General features: G+C 40.0%; 1 protein-coding gene across 2 annotated transcripts in view; it reads right to left on the reverse strand.

The window, feature by feature from the left end:
- Positions 1–24,420, reverse strand: part of RANBP17 (RAN binding protein 17) — a 253,947-nt gene that overhangs the window by 68,437 nt on the left and 161,090 nt on the right. For both annotated transcript variants that reach the window (XM_075009426.1, XM_075009427.1), the window contains 3 exons: positions 18,872–18,960; positions 7,983–8,090; positions 4,419–4,501 (listed from right to left, as the gene is read on the reverse strand). In XM_075009426.1, coding sequence (XP_074865527.1) covers positions 4,419–4,501; positions 7,983–8,090; positions 18,872–18,960 — 280 coding nt within the window. The remainder of the gene's footprint in view (positions 1–4,418; positions 4,502–7,982; positions 8,091–18,871; positions 18,961–24,420) is intronic.

Below are 24,420 nucleotides of genomic sequence, written 5' to 3' on the forward strand. Positions count from 1 at the left end.
AACCTTAAATCTGGCCCTGCCCTAGGCCTTCCTGTTTAGTAGCACAGCTTGGGTTGAACCACCCCCAGATGTCAGATTTCTCCTGGCAAGAGTTGACAATCTCCTGGGGGCCTGAATTTTTACTGGGATTCCCAGGTCACCATAAAATGTGTTTGGGACAGCAGTTAGCAAGTGATTTTTTTTTCCTGGACTGCATCTTAAAGTTAGCATCAGTTACGAATGAAGCAGAGTAGGATCCTGTAAGACAGTGTACTTGACGAAAGTAAGGGTTACAAGGCACATGCCAAATGATAAGTGATCAAGGATGAGGTGATTTTAAAAAAGGATGGCAAAAGTTGATTGAGGAATGAAAAAATGGACAGCAGGGCCGCAAGGGGATAGAGGAAAAAGGAGTCAACTGGGCTTAAAGCAACAACTTACCTATCAGTCTCTTTGATCATCAAGAGGAAGTACACAGCAATTAAGTCTAAATTAAATGCATAACTAATCATATTTAGGATGCTTAAAAGTTTTTATCTTTTCCTGAGCTGAATTGTTTTTTATTTTCTTGAATCACTCTCATAAATTTAGTTGAGAACAGTTTGAAATAATATGTGGCAGCACACTAACTGATGTAGCTGAAATAAAATGCAGGAGATGAGTTTATTAGAAATAAGATTTACTTGGAATCATTTTTTCCTTCCCTAAATAAGTGCTTTCTGCAGTCTGTATATCCTGTCCTGACCGTCTCTGTGCACCACAAATCAAATATGTAACTACATTTAAATATCTTTTAACAACAGCCCAGGACACTTAAAAACTAATTCCATCCTAACAACATATCTGTAAGTGCAAATTTAAAAACATCTGTTTTGTTTCTTAAAAAAAGAACAGGATTTTTATGGTCTGTCCTTCAAATAAAGTGGCAGTACAACTTGGTAACTTTTCTTTCAACATTGGGAAAAACATGAGAATCTAAGACAAGGATGTTTCAGTTGTGTGCCTGTTTGGAATTGGAATGACAGGGTAATTTATAAATGTTTTAAAACAGTGCTCAAGGATGAAGTTGTTAAGGACCTATTTATGTTTTGGAATTGCTGGAATACATTCTGGATCCATACAGTTACCCCATACCATTTCCTTTTGTCCATCTTAAATAGGCTGATGAAAGGGAGGCCCATTCTTCGAAGGGCACTGTTCTTTAGTAACCACTCATGACTGTCCAAGAAGGTTCTGCTCAGGTGAACAGCCAGCTGATTCTGAGACCCTGGCAAATGAACTGTGCCAAATATAGGGTTATCTGTGTATCTTTGTTATCTTTGGTATCTGTGTTATCTTTGTGTATCTGTGAATTTGTCTGTCTATGAGTCTCTTTGTTCAAGAATTCCTCCAAAATGGTATGAGCTGGGACCACCAAATTTGGTATGCAGCTTTCTCTGATCATAACTTAATGTAATATAAGGGTTTGGTTGTGCCAGGGAAACAAGATATGCCTAGAATCCAATCGTTTCTCATCCAATGCAAAGGGAGGGTTCTGATAATAGGGACAGTTATACTGAAGAATGATCGCAGGGGACAGCAAGTATGTCAGCCAAAGGGAGCAGCCACTGACTGGGCAGCAAAACCTCTGTGGCACTGGCCAGCCCTGGGAAGCAAGAAGGGTGGCTCCAGTCAGCCTTGGAGAGCAGCTGCCGGCCACACAGTGCAGCTGCCAATAGATGTAAGAACTTCTACTGAGTTGTTAAATTCAATTCTGGACCAGTCTCAACCATTCTTGGTGAGAATAGAATGCGACTGGAGGTCAGACACTGTGATGAATTTTATGGACGTGTTCACAAAGGAGATAGGGACTTGAATTGGAGTTCGGTTCCAAACAAACTTGATTTTTTGGATACTGTTCAGTGCTGATTTCTTCTTGTTCTGGATCAGCCTCAGCAGATCAAAAAGACCCAACTTGAATGGGATGTGACTGAGGACTTGCTTCTCAGACTTTCTTCTTACTAGCTGTCACCCAGGTATGGCAAAACATGACGGGTAGCTGCCACCATCATGCATTTGGTAAAGATTTGTGGAGTGAAGGACATGCCAAAGGGGAGAGCCACTTACTGGCAATGATTGCCAACTAGGACCCTCCAAAACTTCCTTCGGCCCAGAAAGATCAACACATGAAAACAAACGTCTTGGAGATCAAGAGCAGCAAACCAAATGCTGTAATTCAGACCAGCAGGAATAGCAGCCATAACAACCATGCATGACCTGATATATTTAATGTATCTGAGAAAATGTGGAAATTGAGGACAGGTTTCACTCCTCCCTTGGACTTGCAGATTAGGAAGTCTCAGGTGTTTACTCCTCGTCCGGCAAACTGATAAAAGGGATCTCCTTTAGAGCTCCAAGGGCACGCAGAGAACTTCATGAGAACAGTGACTTGTCGGGAGGCCCTTGAGAAGGGATGTAGGAAGGCTGGAGCAGGGAATGAATGGAAATTGAGTGGTGTAACAAAAATGTGTCTTGGGCCCATTTGTCCATGTTTATTATTTTCCAGGCACTGTGGAAGTGGAACAGACTGTCCCCAAACTATTATGATGGGTTTAGGTTGTTTACAACTGGTCTGCTACTCCCGACATGCTAGTTAAATATACTGTCTGTCCTGCCTTGGAGGGTGGATGGGATTCTGAGTAAAACTAGAACCTGGAGACAGCTGGGCTGACAGGCACTGCAGGCCCTGGGGCAAGGTGGAGGAGGACCCAGCCCTGTGCCCCAGAGGGAGTGGGGACGGGGCCTAAGGCAGGCAGCCCTTAGCCCTCAGAGCTGCGTGAAGCAGTGCTGTTGTAGCATTTCAAAGGGGCCCCAAGCTCTGGCTGCCACAGTACCAACTGCCCCCTTTGCCCTCACCTGTTGGTGGCCCTGCCTAAAGACCTCCTTTTGTAAGAGCTATTCTTCCCCTCAAGTAGGCTTGCCCCGGTTGATTAGGCGATCTTGCCTAAGAGATAGTGCCTTGAAGACCAGGAGATGATGGAATTAGGAGTGTCCAAAGCCACTGTGGATTAAGGACATTACATCCCAGTTAATTGGTTAACCAGTTAAATGCTAAGGCAATACACACACCATGCATGCCTGCAAGAAACAAATGACATAAGCAACCCACTTCAGGTCTCCAGGGTCTACGACTACATCTACACTGCTAGCCTTTGTCGAAAGAAGCTTATCTTGGAAGAGATCTTCCGGAAAAACTTCTATTGACAGAGCGTGTGCAGATACCAGAGTGCCATGAAAGAGTGATCCACTCTCCCAACAGAGAGCAGCTAGACAGATGGGATGCTCTTTCGGCAAAAAGGCCACCTGGAACCATGTCAGCCAGGGCTGCAGGTCACCAGTTCCTTCTGAGTGCTGTCACCAGAGCCCTGCAGAGACATGTGCTTAAAGTGTCCTCTCTAAACAGCCATTCCCTTGCTCCTGCTGTGGGCTTACCTTCCTCTCTGAGGGTCAGCAAAGCTCTCGCAGTGCCCACTTTGGATTGCTGTGGCTTGTGCTGCACTTTGTGGCAGCTGCCTTCTTGCTCCTCAGCGAGATCAACCCTGAGCTCATGTATGGGACCATCTCAGCTACACGCTGGCAAATGCACCTCCCAGTGGACACGCGGATCTGGAGGCACCACACCCATTCAGACTGCTGGGACTGGCTGGTCATGGAGCAGTGAGACAACTAGCAGTGGCTCCAAAACTTCTGCATGCGCAAGACCAACTTCTTGGAGCTCTGTGCCTGGTTCATCCCTTCCCTCTGGAGATATGACACTGACCTGTGGCTCACCATCCACGTGGAGAAGTGGGTTGCAATCGCCATCTGGAAGATTGCCAATCTCAACAGCTACCAGTCGGTGGGCATCAGTTTGCATGGGGAAGTCCACCATTGGGGCCCTCCTTATGGAGGTAACACACTCTTGGGCTGCAGTACCCGCATAGGGGAACGGAGTCCTGCTAAAGGAGGACCCTTTGGAAGTGAGGTTGGGAAGTGAGGATTGTGCTGTACTCAGCTCTGCTGCTGGTGAGGGGGTGGTGGTGGGAGGGAGGCAGCCTCATGGGGGGACCAGGAGAGCTTGGGGGGCAATGAGGGGATGGGAAAGGAATCAGCACCTCTCAAGGTCCCAGGCGCTCCCTCCCTCATTCCTTGTCTAGTGCATTCGTTTGCCTCCCTCTGCAGGTTGTGAGGGTCATCAACTCAATCCTGCTGTCAACAACTGTTTTCCCTGCAGTCTAGACACAGCCTACATGTACAACTGAACTCCTTAGTGATGTATCAGACAAATACGCATTATGTGCTGATATTGGCCATAACACTTCATGCTCCTGTTCACTGTTTGTAAATGCATCAAGGCTCAAAGAAATGAAAATAATGGGGCTTTTACCCCACAAAACAAAGAAACATTAACAGAGACCTACCATAAGTGCAAATCATTTTACTAGCTTCTCTGAAGAGAAGAATTCCATTAGGAGATGATACATCAAAATTTAAACGCTGTGACCTAAAAAATAACAGCAAAAATATCACATTGTCACAGTGGGGAAAAAAATCAGTGACGTGCTCATTCCAAAAACAAATAAAAATGGGTGGTACTGTCACAAAAGGGATTACAGAGTTTTAGTGGATCGCAGAAAAAAATGAGTCAAGAATGTGATGCACTTGGGAGTAAAGCTAACATACTTAATGGTATTAACAAGAGTCTTGTATGCAAGACACAGGAGGTAACCATACCACTCAATGCTGGTTAGGCCTCAGTTAGACTACTACTGTGTGCAATACTGGGTGTGACATGTTAGGAAAGATGAGAATAAAGTGTAGAGGGTCCTGAGAAGAGCAAACGTAATGAAAATAGGTTTAGGAAACCAGGCCTATGAGGACAGGTTAACGTATCTGGGTGTGGTTAATTTTGAGAGAAAACCTGATAACAGTTTTCAAATATGTTAAAAGTGGTTCCAAAGAGGACATCAATCTACGTTTCTTGCTCATTGGAGGCAGGACAAGAAGTAATTGACTTAATCCACAGCAATGGAGATTTAGGTTAGATATTAGGTAAAACTTTCTAACTCTGCATGTCCCAGGCCTTAACTGACTCTAGAATTAGTGTGCACTAACGCGTTAAAGTACACTAATGAAGCTTTAGTGCATACTGGCATAGTCTATAAGGATCAATTAATGCTGAACATAGTTGTGAGCTTTTGAAATTACACACCCCTAAATGGGCATTATCCTATCTTGTAGAGAAGAGCCAAATATAAGCCAGATGCAAGAGTGCATCTCATAATGAGCATATACATATGCTTATGCATATACTCAGGCCTGAAAAAGATCAACCTACACGTCAGTTTCATGTCAGCTTGTTCTAGCACACCATCTTCATATGCCAGAGAAAGCCAGGGCGTACTCAGCACGAATACATCTGCAGGGAGAGCAAGCAAAGTTTTCACAAATGCTCTGACCTGGGAAAACCCTTGGGGAAAGTTTGCATTAAGGCAAAATTTTCAAAAGCCCCAAGTGATTTTGAGGATTAAGCCCATTTTTAGAAGTGACTTAGCACTTAGGTTCCTAAATCTAACTGTAAGAAAAAAAACAGTGTGTAAGTCACTTATGAAAACAGGACTAAGTTCTTGTGGTCTACTTCACTTTGGAATGAGAATAGATCAAAGTGCACTAGGGAACTTTCTGTGCATGGTAGCAGGGTCCATGCAGAGAGACAATCAGTCAGTGTCTGGTTAGCATGCTGTAGATTTAAACCTCAAGTTGCTGTGCATTAACTGATCATCTATGCAACCCTTACACTCCTATGCCACTTACGCAAATTTTACCCTTAGGGGCTGTGTCTACATTGAGCTGGAGGTGCTGACAGTTTGATGCAAACAAGCAGTCTCAAAAATGCAAAATGGTGACTTTTGCATATTCACATCTAGTGTGCATATTCATGAGGCTAATTTGCATTTTGCAGCAGAAATCACACAGTGAAGATGTGGTTCTGCTGGCAAAAACCCCCTTTGTCAGTAGCCCCTTATGCCTGATTTTTAGCAGGTATAAGGGACTGCAGACAAAGTGGGTTTTTATGACAGTGTAATTCAGGTTGAACCTCTCTAATTCAGAACTCTCCTGTCTGGCAACATTTGTAATCTGGCATGATTTTGGTTAGCCAGATGACCACTTATCATGGGTGTGGCCAAGTTTCCTGTGGTCCCATAAAGTTTGTTTGTAGCCACCCATCCTGGCTCTCAGTGTTCTGTGCTGTTATTTAGTTGTAATTTATCCCTAAATGTCTTCTAAGAGCCCAGTAAGCAGTGAAAGTGTTGGTAATTTGCTGACAATATTAACCTCCCGTGGTCCAGCAAATTCTCTCATCTGGCATCGGTAAGGTCCTGAGGGTGCCAGATGAGAGAGGTTCAACCTGTACATACTTAGATCCTCTGTTATATATTTTTACCATCACAGCGTATTGTCTAATACATATTAAGACATAAAAGCCCATGCAGAGAAACTCATTCCCATAGGACGTTCTCTAAGGCAAACAATGCAGTAGATGGAGGAAAAGCAAGAATATGGAAAATAGTTTGAAAAGCTGCCCCTTGCATGAGATTTATTGTTCTAGCATCCCTTTGCTTTTGTTTAGTTTTATTAGAGTTCTTAGATGCTCCTTCTTAACTGCTGTATCTCTGAAATAAGCTACTGCACTGTTAAATAGTCTATAGAGTGTGATGTGTCAGGTTACCAGTGACTAAACTTTTTAAAGTATTTTATTACACAGTTACTAGGAGAAAAAGAGGATATAAACCTACACAAACAATAGGTAATGTAACAGCAAGCCAATCCATAAATGCAAAAGACACTGAGAACTGAACTGGGAGATCTGAGGACATTCAGGACTGAAACTCAAGTGACGAGAGCTAATCTACACTACCGTGGAAGATTGACCTGCTAAGGGTCGATATTTCAGGGTTTGATTTCGTGCATGCATGAAATCGAGCTCTCAGGGGGTCAAAGTCAACCCCTGTGCTCTTCATGAGAGGGGAGGAGTAAGAAAGGTCAAAGGGAGAAACCCTGTTAAGACACATAAGTTAGCTGCGCATAGATATGTTGATGTTAGCTATGCAATTGGCATAGCTAAAAATCACACCTCTGCAGTTGACTTCTATGTCTAGTATAGACATAGCCCAACTTTTCTTAGGGGTTTTGTAGAACCAGTGACCTATCAACTCAGGTAAACATTTTTTGTTTTATCTGCGTTTTCTTTTAAAGGTTAACTTGCAAGAGAGAAGTGGAAACTGAGGAAATTACAGATGTCTCTGATGAATGCCTCATCTATACAGGTCTGGGCTGGGGGTTCTCCAGCAGAGAACCATTCAAATCCCTCTCTCCCTTTTGAGGAGTAAGCGGACTTCGAAGTTGCCCTGGCACTTCGAAGTACTGACGGGTGTGCTGCGGCTAGACATGTGCTGGTACTTCAAAGTTTAAAACTTCGGAGTTGCCGCATGTGTGTGTGTGTGTGTGTGTGTGTGTGTGTGTGTGTGTGTGTGTGTGTGTGTGTGTGTGTGTGTGTGTGTGTGTGTGTGTGTGAGAGAGAGAGAGAGAGAGAGAGAGAGAGAGAGAGAGAATTTGCTTAATGAAGTGCTGCCGTGCATTAATAAACTCCCAACACCCTAATTACCAACCTTCCTTTGAAGGAAGGTGATAGCGTGGACACAGCCGCAGTGTTTGAGATATTTCTATACTGCATCTATAACGATTGACTTTGTAATGGGATTATCCCATCTTGTAGAGAAGCCCCAAATACAAGCCATTGTAGCAAAGCAAAACAAGGAAGCTGGTAGAGCTATGGTCTTTCTAGATCTTGTTTCACAGCACAGTGCAAAAAGACATTAGCGAGGAAGTTAAAAAAAAGTGACAGTATCACAGTAATGGGGGTATGATTTAAAATGCAGACAGACCAAAGTTTTGCAAACTACTATTTACCCAATGTTCATTACCTATTTTGAAGAAGCTCCGCCATAAGCTTCAAGATAGGAGTTGTGCATGCTGCTTCACGATACCACAGCTCAACAGCTCTTTGCAGAATAGGAAGGTAAGACGAATATCTTTCACAAAATGAGTTAAAGAATGTAAGTACCAAATTTAATTTTTAAGATTAACTTTACCTGTACCCACGATGCATTGCTAAATTGGTGGTCCAGATACAGAACTATGCCAATTTACCCTAGCTGAGGCTCTAGACTCACACATCCAAGTCTGTCTGTGCCTAGAAGAATAAATTCCTCAGGAACTGAAATACTTATATATAAAATAGGCAAACAATTGAATAAATCATATTTGGAATACATACAAGAGGCATAATTTCAGGCAAAGGAAAGAGTTTGTGCGTGCACAGAAAATTAATTTCTGGGCTCTGTACAATTCCCAGCAGACAAGACGTTCACATAACCCCCCTGCCCAACATCATTGGTATTAACATGCGCCCTGACTAGTAGTCTCTACAGGAAGCGAAGGACCAAACAGGCCATTGAATGGGACTTATTTTCTAAGCCAGAAAGGTGAAAGAAACTACCTTTCCTGTGTATTTTTCAGGCTGAATACAGGTCAGTATGATCAGGAAAGACAGTAAATGATTCTATTATAATTGTGCTGCAAAGACTTCCAGCTGTCTTTTCTGGAGCTGTCCTGGGGGTCTTTTAACTGCCAGGGATTTGGGGAGGAGTTTTGTTTTTTAAATAACACTTACCACAAAACACATTTCACTTTAAATGGGAAAAAAATTAATCAAGCCTTGGATTGCCCTGCCTTGAGTCAATAGGGCCCTTCTGGTAGAGACTAATGTCATCATAGGTGGCACTTTTGATGAATGATATTGATGTCTCTGAGAAGGAAAGCATTGTGGCTAATTTTGTCTGTTTGTCCTAGTACTCTAGAGAGTTTTTGCTGCCATCTGCCTGAGGCTCTGGAGTCATAAGCTGTATATAGCAGAAGAGTCTGATATCAGAGAAACACTTTAAAGAGTTGCCTCTCACCCATTCTAGGAGATCTTTTCATTTTATCAGACCTAACATGGTTGCATCTACTATCATCATTTCTGTAAAAAAAATTAATTGGGATTCAAATCTGACAGCCACCTCGTGTAAATATGTAAGAAATCATAGCCAGATAACCTCCAGGGGTACGTACAATCATTGCCATATCTTCGGCTACTTTCATAAATCTGTCAACGTCACTGTCTTTTTATTGGAAATGCTTCCCAGCCATACCACTCTCACTCAGACACTGTCTAAGGCATTCAAAAGACACCAGCTGACTGCGGGGGATAGGCACGGAAAGTTGGGTGATATTTACATACAGAAGAACCCTACTTCAGGCTTCCACACTGACTTCCAATGGCATCCTTAAGCTGATGGGGATAAGACAGATCCCTGCAGAACCTCATATAAGAGTGTCCTTGGATAAAAACACTACTTCAAGGCTATTCACCGGGCTCTCTCCAGTAGAAAAGATCAAAGTAACTTGACAGCATCCCCACAGTCTGCTCAAAAGGCAAACCTAAGTCAAAGATGTCCATGGCCGTTGACAGGCTCCATATTATCAGCATGGACACTTCATCTTCATGCACGAGTCAGAAAGAAGACCATCACCCAGTCTAACCACAACGTTGTCTGTGGTGTACCCAGAAATTTAAAAGGATCATCCAAATACTCTGAGGGCTGTCCCAGTATAAGCTTTTCATATAATATGAACCATAAATAGAATATTAGATACAGACCGGTTATCAACATCAACCCAGAACCTCCTCATCCACTGAGAATAAGCCAGAGGGCCAGGCCTTAGAATAGGGGTTCTCAAATATGTAAGAGTGTGAGGACCACCTACCCTCCAATTCATGATCACATTGTCGTCCTGTAACAACTACAACAGTTTTCATGGAAAAGTAACAGTAGGAAAACATCCAGTGTGTTTCGGCTGGTCTTTTAATAGAGATTAGCAACTGAAAATGGGGTGGTGAAATAACGTTATTATGTACCCAAACCATGTCTAGGGGCTATTTTGGGCGCCAGTGGTAGAAGTAGCTTTCAATCAGAGTTTCTGAACTTGTGCTGAATAGCTTGTTTTGGGCATGCTAAGCGTCAGTTCAGCTGCACTCACTGCTGAAATTCATTGTGAACAAAAGCCACTTTTGTTAGTATATTCAAAGCTGCTGCAGAGCACTTGTGAAATCTTTGAATTCTTCTAAAACTGTATCAGCCAGCATGCTAGAGACAGATAATTGGGCATTTTGAGCTGGCAACTCCATTATATAAGCAGAGATGTCATAACTCAAAAGTTCAAGTGACCCATTTACATCCATTGGTAGAAACCAGGTTTTACAAAAAAAATGGGGTGAACAAAAACATTTGCCTGGTTTGTTATTTTTTAAAATTCCAGACAAAGCAGTTTGTACTTAAATGCCCATCTTAGGTATCGACATTCTCCACAACCGTGGAAGTTTGTTAATTCATGAAGCGAAACTGACTAGCTGCTTTTCATTGTCCAAAGTGAGTGAAGTGCAAACAGCACAGGAAATTTGGAGTCAGGTCTGTATTGTCTGAATTTGTACAGCACCTAGTACAAGGAAGCACTGGTTTGTGACTAGGACTCCTGCTATGATCAGACAAATAAATAACAACAGTGCAATTTGGAACAGTTTTAGGACACTAATGTACACAAGTGCCCACCATTACAGAAACTATGAATGGAAGGGACTCTAATGGGTGCCCTATGAAAGGCTGAAGACTGGATGCACAGGAAAGGCAGGCAGCTTAAGAGAAAACCCTTGAACTGCCTCTATCCTGGTGGGTACAGGGTTGCAATAACTAGAACTGTTCATCTGATTCTTGTAAATCAGCACTACTGTTATACAATAATTGGAAAATATGACATTATAATACTTTAAAAACTAGAACTGCTTTAAATGGGGAACTCTATTGCTTATGTAGAAAAGTGAATTTTTTTCCTCGACTAATCCTCTTTATATGCTCTTACAAAATTCACCGGCATGTGGAATTATTGTTTTAAGGCTGCAGAAGACAAATATATATTCATTAGAACAGTGGTTTAAAAACAAGTATTTTGGTAATTTGAAACGAAATGTTCCCTTACCTACTTGCAAGCTCCCATAAGGAAGGGGCCTATTCTCAAACAAAACATCAAGATAATAAAGGGGACTGTGTGAATGACTCAGAGAGGAAACCCCAAACACAGATCACCATTTATTTTCATAGAATGATGATACTTCAGCCTTCCTGACTAAACCACTGAGTCAGCCTAACAAGGTAATTTAAGTCTGGCAAGACATTTTCTTACTACAACTTGCTTATTTCACAGGCATTACTAAATTGCTTATTTCACAGCTTACTAAATAATTGATGTCAACTGAAAGGACCAGCTGAAACATTGACCAAGAGGGTACCCAACCAGTTTTAAGAAACACTCATCAAGAGTAACATTGTAGCTGGGTACAGGCTTGATTCTGTACCATCTCCCCACAGACAGATCAAAGTGCTAGATGAAGGCCCTTCAACTTCAACTTGCTTTCACTTTGGACTAATACAGATAATATGCTCACATTTCAACAAACATTGTCTGGAAGCAAATAGCAAAACAAAATATTTTGTCAGGTGATAATCTCTCTTAATAAAAATGGATTCTGATCTTACTATGAATAGGACATACTTTTATAGAAGGTTTCACCTCCTGTTTAGGTCTTTCCTACAAATTACACAAACCACAATTCTGAATAAAAAAAGGCATATAAACTTTCAGAAGCTGTAATACTGGAATCATCATTGACAACTTGACATATCAATATTTCAGGAAAAATAAATGACTTTCATATCCAGGGTATTTATTTATTTATTTTTGTACCATCTACTTATTCATCTTTCATTAATGAAATACTCAAGGAAGATCTCCAATGTTACCATCAGAAACTGCTTAAAATATTTGGAAATATTTTAATAAAGCCTTTTGAGAGATTGAATAATACAACTTTTAAACAGATTTTACTATTATTATAAATATTTGCTCTTCATCCTTTGCCTAGAGGAAAACTATAAATCTTGTTTCAACTGAATGAACACCATTTATCATATTCATTTTCCTGTCAATACAATTATGAAAAGCCTTTGGCCTTTTTCCAAGGAGCCTGATTTCCTACAGAAACTCAATTAGTATAAGCAAGCCTGCTACAAAACAACCCCTATTTGGCAATCTAACACAGTTTTCAGCGTACTGACAATTCACCTCCAAACCATGACCCTAATATCATAATAATCTATGGTAAAATATAGGACACAACAGTTTCCAGATCAAAAACAAAACTGAAAAGATGCAAAAGAATTAATTTCTGCTCATTTTTGCCATCTACTGGACAAAAGTAAAATTCCAGATGCATATTCAAATCAGCAACAAGATAGAGGAAAATCATAAGCTAAAAATGGGACAACTTAAAAAACTAAAGGTTTGATCCTCAGAGGTTCACTATATATGTAACTCTCTTGAAATCAATGGGAAGGGATTAGAATCAAAATATATCCAGCCACCACTAAGATAAAATTGTTGTATTAACCACTGAATTTTCATACCACTGGTTTAAAAATAATGCTTCCAAACAACTAACTTTATTTATCTTGCTAACAATGTCTTAATTATTAAAGCTAAAATGTTATCTTGTTTATTTATACTGCTTATTTGCTTTATTTCTCCAATCTTAGGTAATGAAAATCACCTTTGTCCATCTCATTTTTGTTTATAGTTAGTTTCACTTCAAAGTTTTCAAAGCAGGGGAATATTTGTTTGAAAGCCACAGTTTCTATTAGTCTCAGCAGTGACAATTGTAGCATGCCAACATATACAATTTAAACACTTAAAGGTTATTAATTTATATGCTAAAATGTAAATCAAGGGAAAAAAATCCCAATCCTAATTTTAAAGAAAACAACTCTCTTTTATCTTTGCCCCACAAACGTACCATTGTAATTTACACCCCTTAGGCAAAGTAAATAAGGATAGACATTAGGGCAAAGATAATTTGTGGTAATATTGAGGTCAGTATGAGAAGATCCTGGGCCATAGCAGAAGCTAAATGCATTGAACAGATGCATGAATCTGTCCGTTTGTTTACAGTCACAGGTAACAGGGAAATATTCTGTCTCTGTGTGTACAGAGATGTGAAGAAAAAGAATCAACTGAATGTATAAAATGTGGAGACTAAGAAAAACCTCAGATAAATTAATTCCACTTACTGGGAACATATTAATCTTTTTTACTGTTATGGTCAATTAAAGAGAAGCTGTTTGGCAGTCCAAATTAAAAACAAAACAAAACTCGAGAGCTGTGTCTATACTAGCAAGGTTTTTTTGGAAAAGCCAGGCCTGTTTTGAAAAAACCCGTGGAGCATCTATCCACAAAAATGCACTCTTTTGATCTGAAATTGAAAGAATGCAGCCCTTTTTCTGGCTGCCCTCTTCGTCTCTCAGATGAGGAAGAGCACCTTTTTTTGAAAGATTCTTTTGAAAAAAAAGCATGTGTAGATGCTCTGTGGGCCTTTCTTTCAAAAGAGCAGTCCTTACGGTGCCAGATTTTTCAATCCCTGGCCTGCTCTTGCAAAAGAGCAGAGGCTGTGTGGATGCTGTCTACTGAAAGAATGGATCAATCTTTTAATCTGCTTTTTTGTGTGTGGATGAGATCTTTCAAAAGAAGTTTTTTCGTAAGATCTCTTCGGGAAGAACTTCTTTCAGAGGATCGCTGTAGTGTAGATGCAGCCTAGGGGTTGTTAAAAAGGTTTTAACAAAAATCCCCAAACCTTAATGTTAACAACAGCTTTCAAGGAATTAATAGAAATAATCAGGGAATAATGTGTGGAGTAGACCCAATGGATTCAAAACGAATGACAGTTATGGAGGATAGGTCCATCCATGGTTACTAGCCAACATAGTCAGGTCCACAACCCCATGCTCTGGATGTCCTTAACCCCCTGACTGTCAGAAATTATGTCTCGATCACTTATAATTGCCCTGCTCTCTTCATTCCCTATGAAGCATCTCGGCCTGGCTGCTGATACTGGGCTAGATGGGCCATTCTTCTGACTGAGCTTGGCCAATATTATTTATTTCATGACCCGCCAGGCATGGATTTATCTTTTGCAAAGGAAGTGGAGATTAGCTACCACTATACTGCAATTCCCTCCACTAGCCCAGGTCTCCTCAGTTTGGCATAGGGAGAACACAGGATTGACAAATGAGAATTGTGTAATACAGCCTGAGGCCCCACTTCCTTTCTGCACAGCCCACCACTTTTAAAAAGGATGGGTCCTGGGGTAGCCACAGGCTGGGGAGCCTCTGGCAGTATGGTTCTGTAGGAGCAGCCAGACTGGGGAGAAAGGATCATCATTAGGGCAATGAGGAGATCTGTGCACATTTGACCATTGGATGACTCTGGTCATTCTGCAAAGAGGTAAAAACCTTATGTCACCACCAACAAAATGACCTGAGGAAAACTCAGATGCCATTCATCTCCTACCTCCCTGGTGGCTTCCCTGTAGGAGAGCTCAACCTGGCTCTGTCTGAATTTACACATTTCCCTATGCTAGAAGTTGAACCTCTCTAGTCTGGCACCCTCAGGACCTGACTGGTGCCAGACAAGAAAATTTGCTGGACAATGGGAGGTCAATATTGTCTAGCAGCATTACCAACACTTCCACTGCTTATGGGCTCTTAGAAGACATTTAGGGGTAAATTACAGCTAACTAACAGCACAGAACATTGACAGCCAGGACTGGTGGATGTAAACAAACTTTATGGGACTGCAGGAAACTTGGCCACACCCATGACAAGCAGTTGTCCAGCTAACTAAACTTATGCTGGATAGTGGATGTTGCCGGACAAGAGAGTTCCAGATAAGAGAGGTTCAACCTGTACCTGCAATGCAGATATTGCTGTACTTCCCTTAGGAGTAGAGAAGTTACAGTAGAATTAGAATAGGCCTACACAGCAAAGTTATTTCAAAATAATGGTTGATATATTGAAATAAGTATCTTAGCATTTATACAATGCAACTGCTATTTCAAAATAGCAGTTGGCTTATTTAGAAATCAGTAAACCTCATTCTATGAGGAATAGATATTTCGAAATAGGTGCTGTTAAGACAGGGAATAGAGCCTATTTCTAAAAGCCATAATGTGTCTAATGCCTCTATGGCTGTGTCTACACGTGCCCCAAACTTCGAAATGGCCATGCAAATGGCCATTTCGAAGTTTACTAATGAAGCGCTGAAATGCATATTCAGCGCTTTATTAGCATGCAGGCGGCAGCCGCGCTTCGAAATTGATGATCCTTGCCGCCGCGCGGCGCGTCCAGACGGGGCTCCTTTTCGAAAGGACCCCGCCTACTTCGAAGTCCCCTTATTCCCATGAGCTCATGGGAATAAGGGGACTTCGAAGTAGGCAGCATCCTTTCGAAAAGGAGCCCCGTCTGGACGCGCCGCGCGGCGGCAAGGACCATCAATTTCAAAGCGCGGCTGCCGCCTGCATGCTAATGAAGCGCTGAATATGCATTTCAGCGCTTCATTAGTAAACTTCAAAATGGCCATTTGCATGGCCATTTCGAATTTTGGGGCATGTGTAGACACAGCCTATGTGTGTAGATGTGTGTAGGTACAACTGCATCTGCTCCAATCCCTCAGACAGAGACAAACACCTACAAGACTTATACCAAGCTTTCCTGAAAATACCCACCTACGGAAGTGAAGAAACAGACTGACAGAGCCAGACATGTATCCAGAAGCCACCTGCTACAAGACAGGCCCAATAAGGAAAATAACAAAACACCACTGCGATCACATACAACCCCCCAGTTAAAACCTCTCCAGTGCTACATCCGTGATCTACAATCCATCCTGGACAACAATCCCTCATAGACCTTGGGAGGCAGGCCAGTCCTCGCCTATGACAGCCTGTCAACCTGAAACAAATTCTCACCATCAACTATAGACCTCACCACAGTAACTCTAACTCAGGAACCAATTCCTGCAACAAATCTCCGTGCAAACTCTGCACACACACCTACATGGCAACACCATCACAGGACCTAACCACATTAAGCACACCATCATGGGCTCATTCACCTGCACATCTGATAATGATATATATACCATCATGTGACAGCAATGCCCCTCTGTTATGTACATTGGCCAAACTGGACAGTCTCTACATAAAAGAATAAATGGACACAAATAAGATATCAGGAATGGTAACACACAAAAACCTGTAGGAGAACAATTCAATCTCCCTGGACTCTCAGTTACTGATTTAAAAGTAGCCATCCTGCAACAAAAGAAATTCAAAAACAGACTCCAAAGAGAAACTGCAGAGCTACAATTCATTTGCAAATTTGACACCATCAACCAAGGATTGAACAGAAACTGGGAGTGGCTGGCCAACTACAAAAGCAGTTTCTCCCCTCTTGGTGCTCCCACCTCCACATTAACTGCTGAAAGTGCACCACATACTCCTTGACTGAACTGACCTCGTAATTTCTGGCCTTCCTCTTGACTGAGACTCCTTTTCATGAGCCTGTATAACTAGACCTTCCTAGAATCTCCACTACATGCATTTGACAAAGAGGGTTTTTGCCCATGAAAGCTTATGCTTCAAAATATGTTAATCTGTAAGGTGCCACCGGACTTCTTGTTGTTTATGCAGATACAGACTAACATGGCTACCCCTTTGATATTGGACACTGGGTCACCTCTACTGGAATACCAGGTCCAGTTCTGGTGCCCACTATTTGAAAAGAATATTGATAAACTGGAGAAAGTTCACAGAGGACCCATGAGAATGGTTAAAGGATTACAAGACATGCCCTGTGGAGACAGATTCAAAGATTTCTATCTATTTAGTTTCTCAAAGAGACAGTCAAGGGGTGTCTTGAATACAGTCTGTAAGTATTTACAGTGGGAAGAAATATTGAATAATGAGTTCTTCAATTTAGCAGAGAAAGGTATATTATCCAATGGCTGGAAGTTGAAGCTAGACAAATTCAGACTGAAAATAAGGCATATATTTTTGAGAGTAATTAACCACTGGAACAATTTTATCAATGGAAGACAATTTTTAAAAACAAGATTGAATGTTTTGTGACAATTCTAAGGCTTGTGTTAAACAGGAGGTCAGATGAGCTGATTACAACAGCCCCCTTTCTGGGCCTAGAATCTTAGAATATATGAAGATTGTTCCAGGACACAGAAAATGAAACTTACTGAAAATTAAATTGATAGTACTCTCTCTTTCCTGGCCATGCTGAACAAAGCTTGTTGCTCCATCTTTTACTGTTGAAACTAAATGGAGTTTTCCTTTGATTTGAAACAGAGTTAGGATGAGGCCTCTTACTGTCTTAGGCCTGGATTCCACATGCTGTCTGGGTTTGCACATTACTTGATGGCACACACAGTCCTTCAGAATGGCCTGATCCAACTCCCATGGGATTAAGTCCATTGATTTCACTGGAAGTTGAATCAGATGATAACACAGGTTGAGCCTTCCTACCTTTTATATAACTATATTCCTGACCACTATTCTAGAATGATATTCTAGAACTGAATTCTAGATTCTAGAACTGTTCCTGTCTTCTACAAACAGATTATGAGTGTTAGTAAACTTTCAGCATTTGTCTAAAATTATCTCACTTCAAAGCCCCTTGGTTCTAATAAAGCATCATATGTTATATGCATGTTATTCTTCCCAGAGTAAATAAATATACCACAATCATGCATATTTGATCTAAGCAACACAAATTGTTACATTCATCTATTTGGATAATGAGTTTATTAATATGATTCTGTGATTGATACACTTAAAATATCAAAGACATTCCTGTTGTATTAATAAAATACCAGAGATTATTATTACTGTAGCACAGCAATAAAAAAGTATATCAGTATATTAAAACACACACAGTATACCTGACCATTGCATATTGAGAAAAACTGTAACTCTAGATTACCATTTATTTTTGCCTTATAGCTGTTGTTTTCTCATCATGTGTGTCAAGGTACAGGTTGAACCGCTCTGTTCTGGTGCCCTTGGGACCTGACCATTGCTGAACGAGAGAATTTGCTGAACCACAGGAGGTCAATATTGTCTAGCAGCATTAGCAACACTTTGACTGCATACCGGGCTTTTAGAAGACATTTAGGGGTAAATTACAGCTAAATAATAGCACAGAGCACTAAGAGCCAGGACTGGTGGCTGCAAACAAACTTTGCAGGACCATGGGAAACTTGGCCAAACCCAAGGTAAGTGGACACCTGGTTAATTAAAATCATGCCGGACAATGGATGTTGTTGGACAAGAGAGTGCCAGACTAGAGAGGTTCAACCTGTATTAACTAAAACAATCCCTAAGTGGATACTGATTGGCTAAATGAAAGACTTCATCATACTATATTTAATAGGTACCCCAATATAATACTTCAACAGGAAAATTTGTTACCAGTCTATGATGTCATTTTTTACCAAATGCAGGTACATTGTCTTTCGGGTTCAAGCCCATGCACATTTATGGAAACGTCTCAGGCTTGGGATGGGGAGGGGAACCATTTAGGTATATTTTCTGGGGTATTAGTGTGCTATGACGAAAAGTGACCTCTTTGTGATTTCTCTCCAAATGCTGCCCTCCCAGTTAACTGCACGGTTGCTATTGTGCTGTAATTTTAGCTGATTACACATTAGTTCATTTAGCTTTGTTTCCTCTTCCCCACTGTGCCACACTATTAAACTAATGCGAGGGGCCTGGTATCCCTCTGTGCACAGAGCTGGTATTGTCATAGCGTAATAAGGATACATCCAGTCAAACAGCATGGTGTAGCTGGTCTTTGTGTTCAGTGCAAAGGCAATCCCTCGAAGATCTCTTGCCAGCCCGATCAACATACGCTGTCAGTGGGAAAGAGACACAGTAATTGATTTTCACGTTAGCACAGAGCAGATGGAGTAATAATCAGCCAATAATGACCACATATCTGATTTTGATTCATTCGTTTAAATGTCTCGCTCAAATCTTTCTCTGAAGAAAACCATAGATTCGTTATACCAAAAAGAGTCAGCCCAAGTTTTATGGTAATGCTAACAAAATGCTTAGGGAACATTTTAGGTTACTCAGTATATTGTACCTTTGACTACGGCAAACTAAAACATATGAATGCTGAATATTGAGGTTTAAAAGAGCTTCTTGCATGAATATATAAAAACCAAACTACTACTAATAAAAAAGTTAATTTGAGGTGGCATTATTTTATATAGATACGAAAACTACTAGTAAGGTTATATTGAGACTCTTATTATACTCCATTTTCATTTGATGTGTCCTTTTAAAAATTATTTTCAGATGTCATTCTCCAAGTTGAGACTCAGTCAAGAAGTAGTTGTTTTAAAAATGTTGAGCAAATGCCATTGACCCATTTTTAGTAGATTCTGTGGCAGAAAAAATAAACATTTTCTCACCTCTCTAAAAAAGATTTTTAAAGCTATTTTTGGGTTACAGACATAAATGAAAAGCAGCTGAGGGCTCCCAAGTGGTAATCCTCATAAAGGATTGGTTCTCAGGCAAGTAGCATAAATGTTAAGAATTAATATTTATAAGCGAATGAAAAATTAGTTCCAAACATACAATTCAAGAAATTTCTACTCCATTTAGAATTCCATACTGATTAATGGATTGCTGACCAGCAGACATGTATCAGCCTTAGTTTGGAGTTGTAGATGTAGTTTGTATTTCTGCTCCATTATGAGATACCATATAACTGCAGGGTTTCACTAAACAATTGGAAGCATATAGAGAAACCAATAGGAGGGAATTAATGTATTAATTTAAAAAATTTGTAAAAATATCCAAACAACCTAACTATAAAACTTTCAATGAAGTAGCATTTGTGTGTTAAATATTCATAAGTTCAGAAATGCAAAATATAAGAATCTCATAATAGCTTTAACCCACTCATAAAATGAATGAGATGCAGCAATTACTTGTCATGCTACTGAATGTTACCTTACACAAGGCCTGAATTATACTTTCAGATATGCACACACCAGTCCAATTGACTTCAATGGGAGTTGCAGAGATTTTTCTGTGGGTAAATTGGGTCCTATATGAAATATGGGTAAAGTAATGTTACTATGAGAACCTTATCATTTGGATTTCCTGAATTATGAATGTTCAAATGATCTCAACACATAAGATGCTCAGAACCTTTAATTCTCATAAACGTACAGTGCGGTTACCTCCCAGGAACTGCTCAGCATCATGCAGAACTGGAACCTAAAATGGTAATATGACTATGACGTCCACCTATATTTTGGCATTCAATATGTTTACTCTTCCATGTGGAAAATAAGTGTTTGATAGACATAAAAGAACTTTTCAACAACACTGCACATCTTGGTATTGTACAATCCTAAACTGCAACATCAAAAATGGATAGAGCCACCTCCAACAATGCAAGGGGAAAGCAGAGGATTCAGACAATCTTGGTTTTGCCCACTGTAGCACAGAAAGAAAAGGTCTACAAAGCAAGGCTGACCATTGGGAAGGAAGCTCAAAAGAAAACTAAGGGCCTCTAGAAAGACTTGTACTTCCCTTAAATTTGTTTGAAATAAGGCAAAGATAGAAATTAACTTATGGTCAGACATTTGTGAGACAGGGATTACACATACATACACAACTAACCAGCCAACACCAAAGCACATATTTATTGAGTTAGAAAAGCAGCTGTTCTTTGAAAGACATTTCTTCTGATAAAGCATTTACAGAATATCTGGGTAGAAAGACTTATGGATGCCTGATAAATATGGGCATACCACTCTTTGAAAGTGAAGACACAGGACTCTTCTGCTAGAAGGCCTTGGAACAGCAGGTCTTTTCACATGCCATTTGTAGTTCAGTACTAAAGAACAACTGAGGGATTTGAGAAAAGCCACTGAATTTCTTTGGTTTTAGAATCTACTTTTTGTTATGGTAGGTTTACCTTGGAGTAATTTAAATGCTTTTAAAAACTATTATTATTATTATAAAGCACCACCCACAGCTCTCTTTACTGGTCTTAATATATACTAAAATACTACCCATTCCTAATACGTAAACTAAACTCCATAGTGTGTTATTCACTGGAACTAGATTAGTAGTAATATTGAATACATACACTGATGACAAAAATACTCATGCCATGATACCATAACCAATATTGTATTTAGGTAAAATCCTGGCCCCATTTGAGGGACATTCCCTAAAGATCCTGAACTCACCGCAGCCGACTTTTTAACAGGTGTGGAGGAATTTGGATTAAACTCCTAACACAGTCTAGTTTATTAGCCCATTACGAGTTTTCAAATGACACTAGTGGGTGTAAAAATTGTGAAGAAAATTAGTCAACAACACTACACACTCAGCAGCTTGTGGTCATTTATCCCGAGGGCTCCTACCAGTCTTTGCAAACCTAACAGAAAACTATAAGCAGCACATAAAGGGATCACTTTGTTCACAGCTGAAAAAGCAGTCATATCTGGGTGCAAGGTGACAGCTGTTTAGCAGCACACAGCAACACTAGACAATAGCTTAGAATCAGAAGCAAGGAGTACTGTACCCAAGAGAAGTGGCAGGGGAATTTTAGGTAGTCAGAATGCTGGCTTATAAATCAATTTTCATACTAATGAAATAACTAGCCTGTTTCAAAGTATTTTCCATCCACTACCAAAAAGTGGCAGGTCTACTTTAGAGTAATTTAAATATTTTTTTTAAAATTCTGACATTCTAATTTAAATCTCCCCACCCCCCACCCCATCACTACTTTCTGAATTCCTAAAAGGAAAAGAACTGAACATTTGAATACTAGTAGAGGGGAAAATTTTAAACCAGGATTGTGACTGTCATAGTGTGTGCCAAGTTTCTGACTAATGCAATTTGGAGCAGACAAGATACTACTCACGCCACCCGCCCCACAAAACGGGGTTTATAATGGTAAGCCTGACAGACCCTTAACTACAGTGGCACTACTAGGTGCAGCTATAATATTACCTTCATAATTCTACTATATAATAACAACAAAGAAAAAAAAGGTGAAGGGTCATTGTGCTTTGTCTTTAGAATTAAGATGGCTGTCTTCATCCTTACAGCATACTCTTAATTCTGGAGACACGTCTTAATAACCTCTAAATAGTTCCAACAAAAGAGCCGTGTCAGAGGAATGAGCAGGCCCCAAGGTGTTTCAACTGGAGTGTTTTCATCTGCCTTTATTGCTCTATCCCTCTCCAGAATTAAGGCAATAACCTGTGATAAATTATTCAGGAACTGCTACAGGGATCAAAGCAAAATCATTCTGTTAAAGTGCTGTTTGCAACATTTGGCACTTAGTGTGAAAACTTTTAATGTGTGCAAGCTGAAAATCAAGGATTTTAAATAATTTAACAGTATGGAGTTTTTAGGAAGCAGCTAAAGATAGCTTGTTGCTATTTAACTGCCCTTCTTCAGATACAGTTTTTTCATTCATTCCTATCAAAACTGAGGATGTCAGAACTAAGATAAAAGCACCACTGAGGCTGAGTCTAGCCAGTCAATATATTACTTAACTGGACTGTCAGCATAAATCCAGATATTTTTGAGGGGAAAACTGACAGTAGTTTTAATATTATTACCCCCGCACACACCTTCATTTCACAATGGAAAAAAAACCCATGATAAATACTGAGGTTCTTTCAATTATATTAGATTTCACTGGAAAACAAACCTAAATGTGTGTTTTATATATACGTTTGTTAACTGCAAATGTATTTCAATGAGGAGGAGCTCCCTTGTTGTGATAATTTTTCAACTGCATACTTCAGAAATATAAAAAAACTGCCAGTCAGAAAATCCTAGTAAAAGCCACAAATTAAATGATTTTGGCAGTCTTGGGCCATTTTCATGTTGATATTTTAACAGTGTCATCTCTCTGTGGATTGGAATGCTAAACATTTTATTGAAGAAGAGAACTGAACTGTTTTTTTTTGTTTCCTTTTCTTGCACAATAAAGTACCTGAAAGCACTTCTGCATTTATTATTTATTCATCATGATAGAAAAATAGCTTTAACTTAATAAATTATATTTAAAAGAATTTGGAGCAAAAGTTTTGTTTATGATAAAGCAACAGCTTTAGTTCTTTATCAGTAGCTTAAAGCACCAAGTTTCCTTCATACAAATTAGACAGATGGTGCTTACAGTAGAATTTACTAAAGGTCTGTCACAACAAATGCAGCCAAGCTGCATATTTAATCACTGCAGAACCTTGTCTACCTGCAGCTGCCAACTGCTAATCCAATTTCCCTGATAAATGTGGCAAGAGACACGATCAGCAATAAAGAGCATCTAACTCCATTTTCCTGCAGGGCGTCTTTTGATGAACATTTAGGACGGAAGCAAGGAGAGCACTGTGTGGCCCTGGCTTGTGGCAGCTGCATGCATTCTGAAGACACAGTTCTCAGGTTACTCACTTAATTCTGCCACTATCATTATGTTGCTATTGATCTCAGTAGCTCTTGTCTACACAGCATTACTCTAGATGAAGCTGAATCAGGCAGTTATCATGCATCAAACTTGCTCAAAAGCCTGGAGATTTCCCTTTAATTACTCGTGATTTTATTTGCAAATACCGTTAAACTGTAATCAAGCAGTCACTTTCCAGGGTTGTTAAGAACGTGCTAGTTTAGGGATATATTACTGGAACTCCATTAACATTTCTTCAGCAAACAGTTCTCACAAACAAGACAGGACTGCAACAAAATTGTTTTAAATGCAATACACTCTTCAAATGAGAGAAATGCAATTTCTTACAAAGGGAGGAATTCCAAAAATGATCTCTTAAAACGATTGTTTTAAAATAAAAGGCAAACCCTTTTGGACTATTTCTATTTAACATGAAAAGCAACTTATAAATGAAATACTAGAAATAATGTTAAATACAGAATCTGGGGTACATGGTCTTTTTCACAGTATCCATTGAAGCAATGAGCTGAGTATTCATATTTTCTAAGATGTTCAATCAAAACGGTTGCAAACTATGCATGCTCTGTAAATGTGAGCTCTGTACTAATGAAGACAAAAAATATTTGTCAAACATTTGTAGTGTGTTTAATGACAGTTTACCTTTTCTGGAAAGTAAGGAGAGAAAAGATGGTGATGCACTGTTAAGGTTCCCATCATATTTCAAAATAGCAAATCTGTTTGCTCTTTCTAAAGATTACGTAATGTATCTGAAATGGGTACTCGAGTGCATTGTTAACTGTTTGTTCATTATAGGGAAGGGAAATCTACTTAGTACAACACTATTCTAATGTATTATCATTCCTAATGCTGCAGCTACCATTTA

This window comes from Carettochelys insculpta, chromosome 15 (genome assembly GCF_033958435.1).
Source record: "Carettochelys insculpta isolate YL-2023 chromosome 15, ASM3395843v1, whole genome shotgun sequence".
In the NCBI taxonomy this organism is placed as follows: Eukaryota; Metazoa; Chordata; order Testudines; family Carettochelyidae; genus Carettochelys; species Carettochelys insculpta.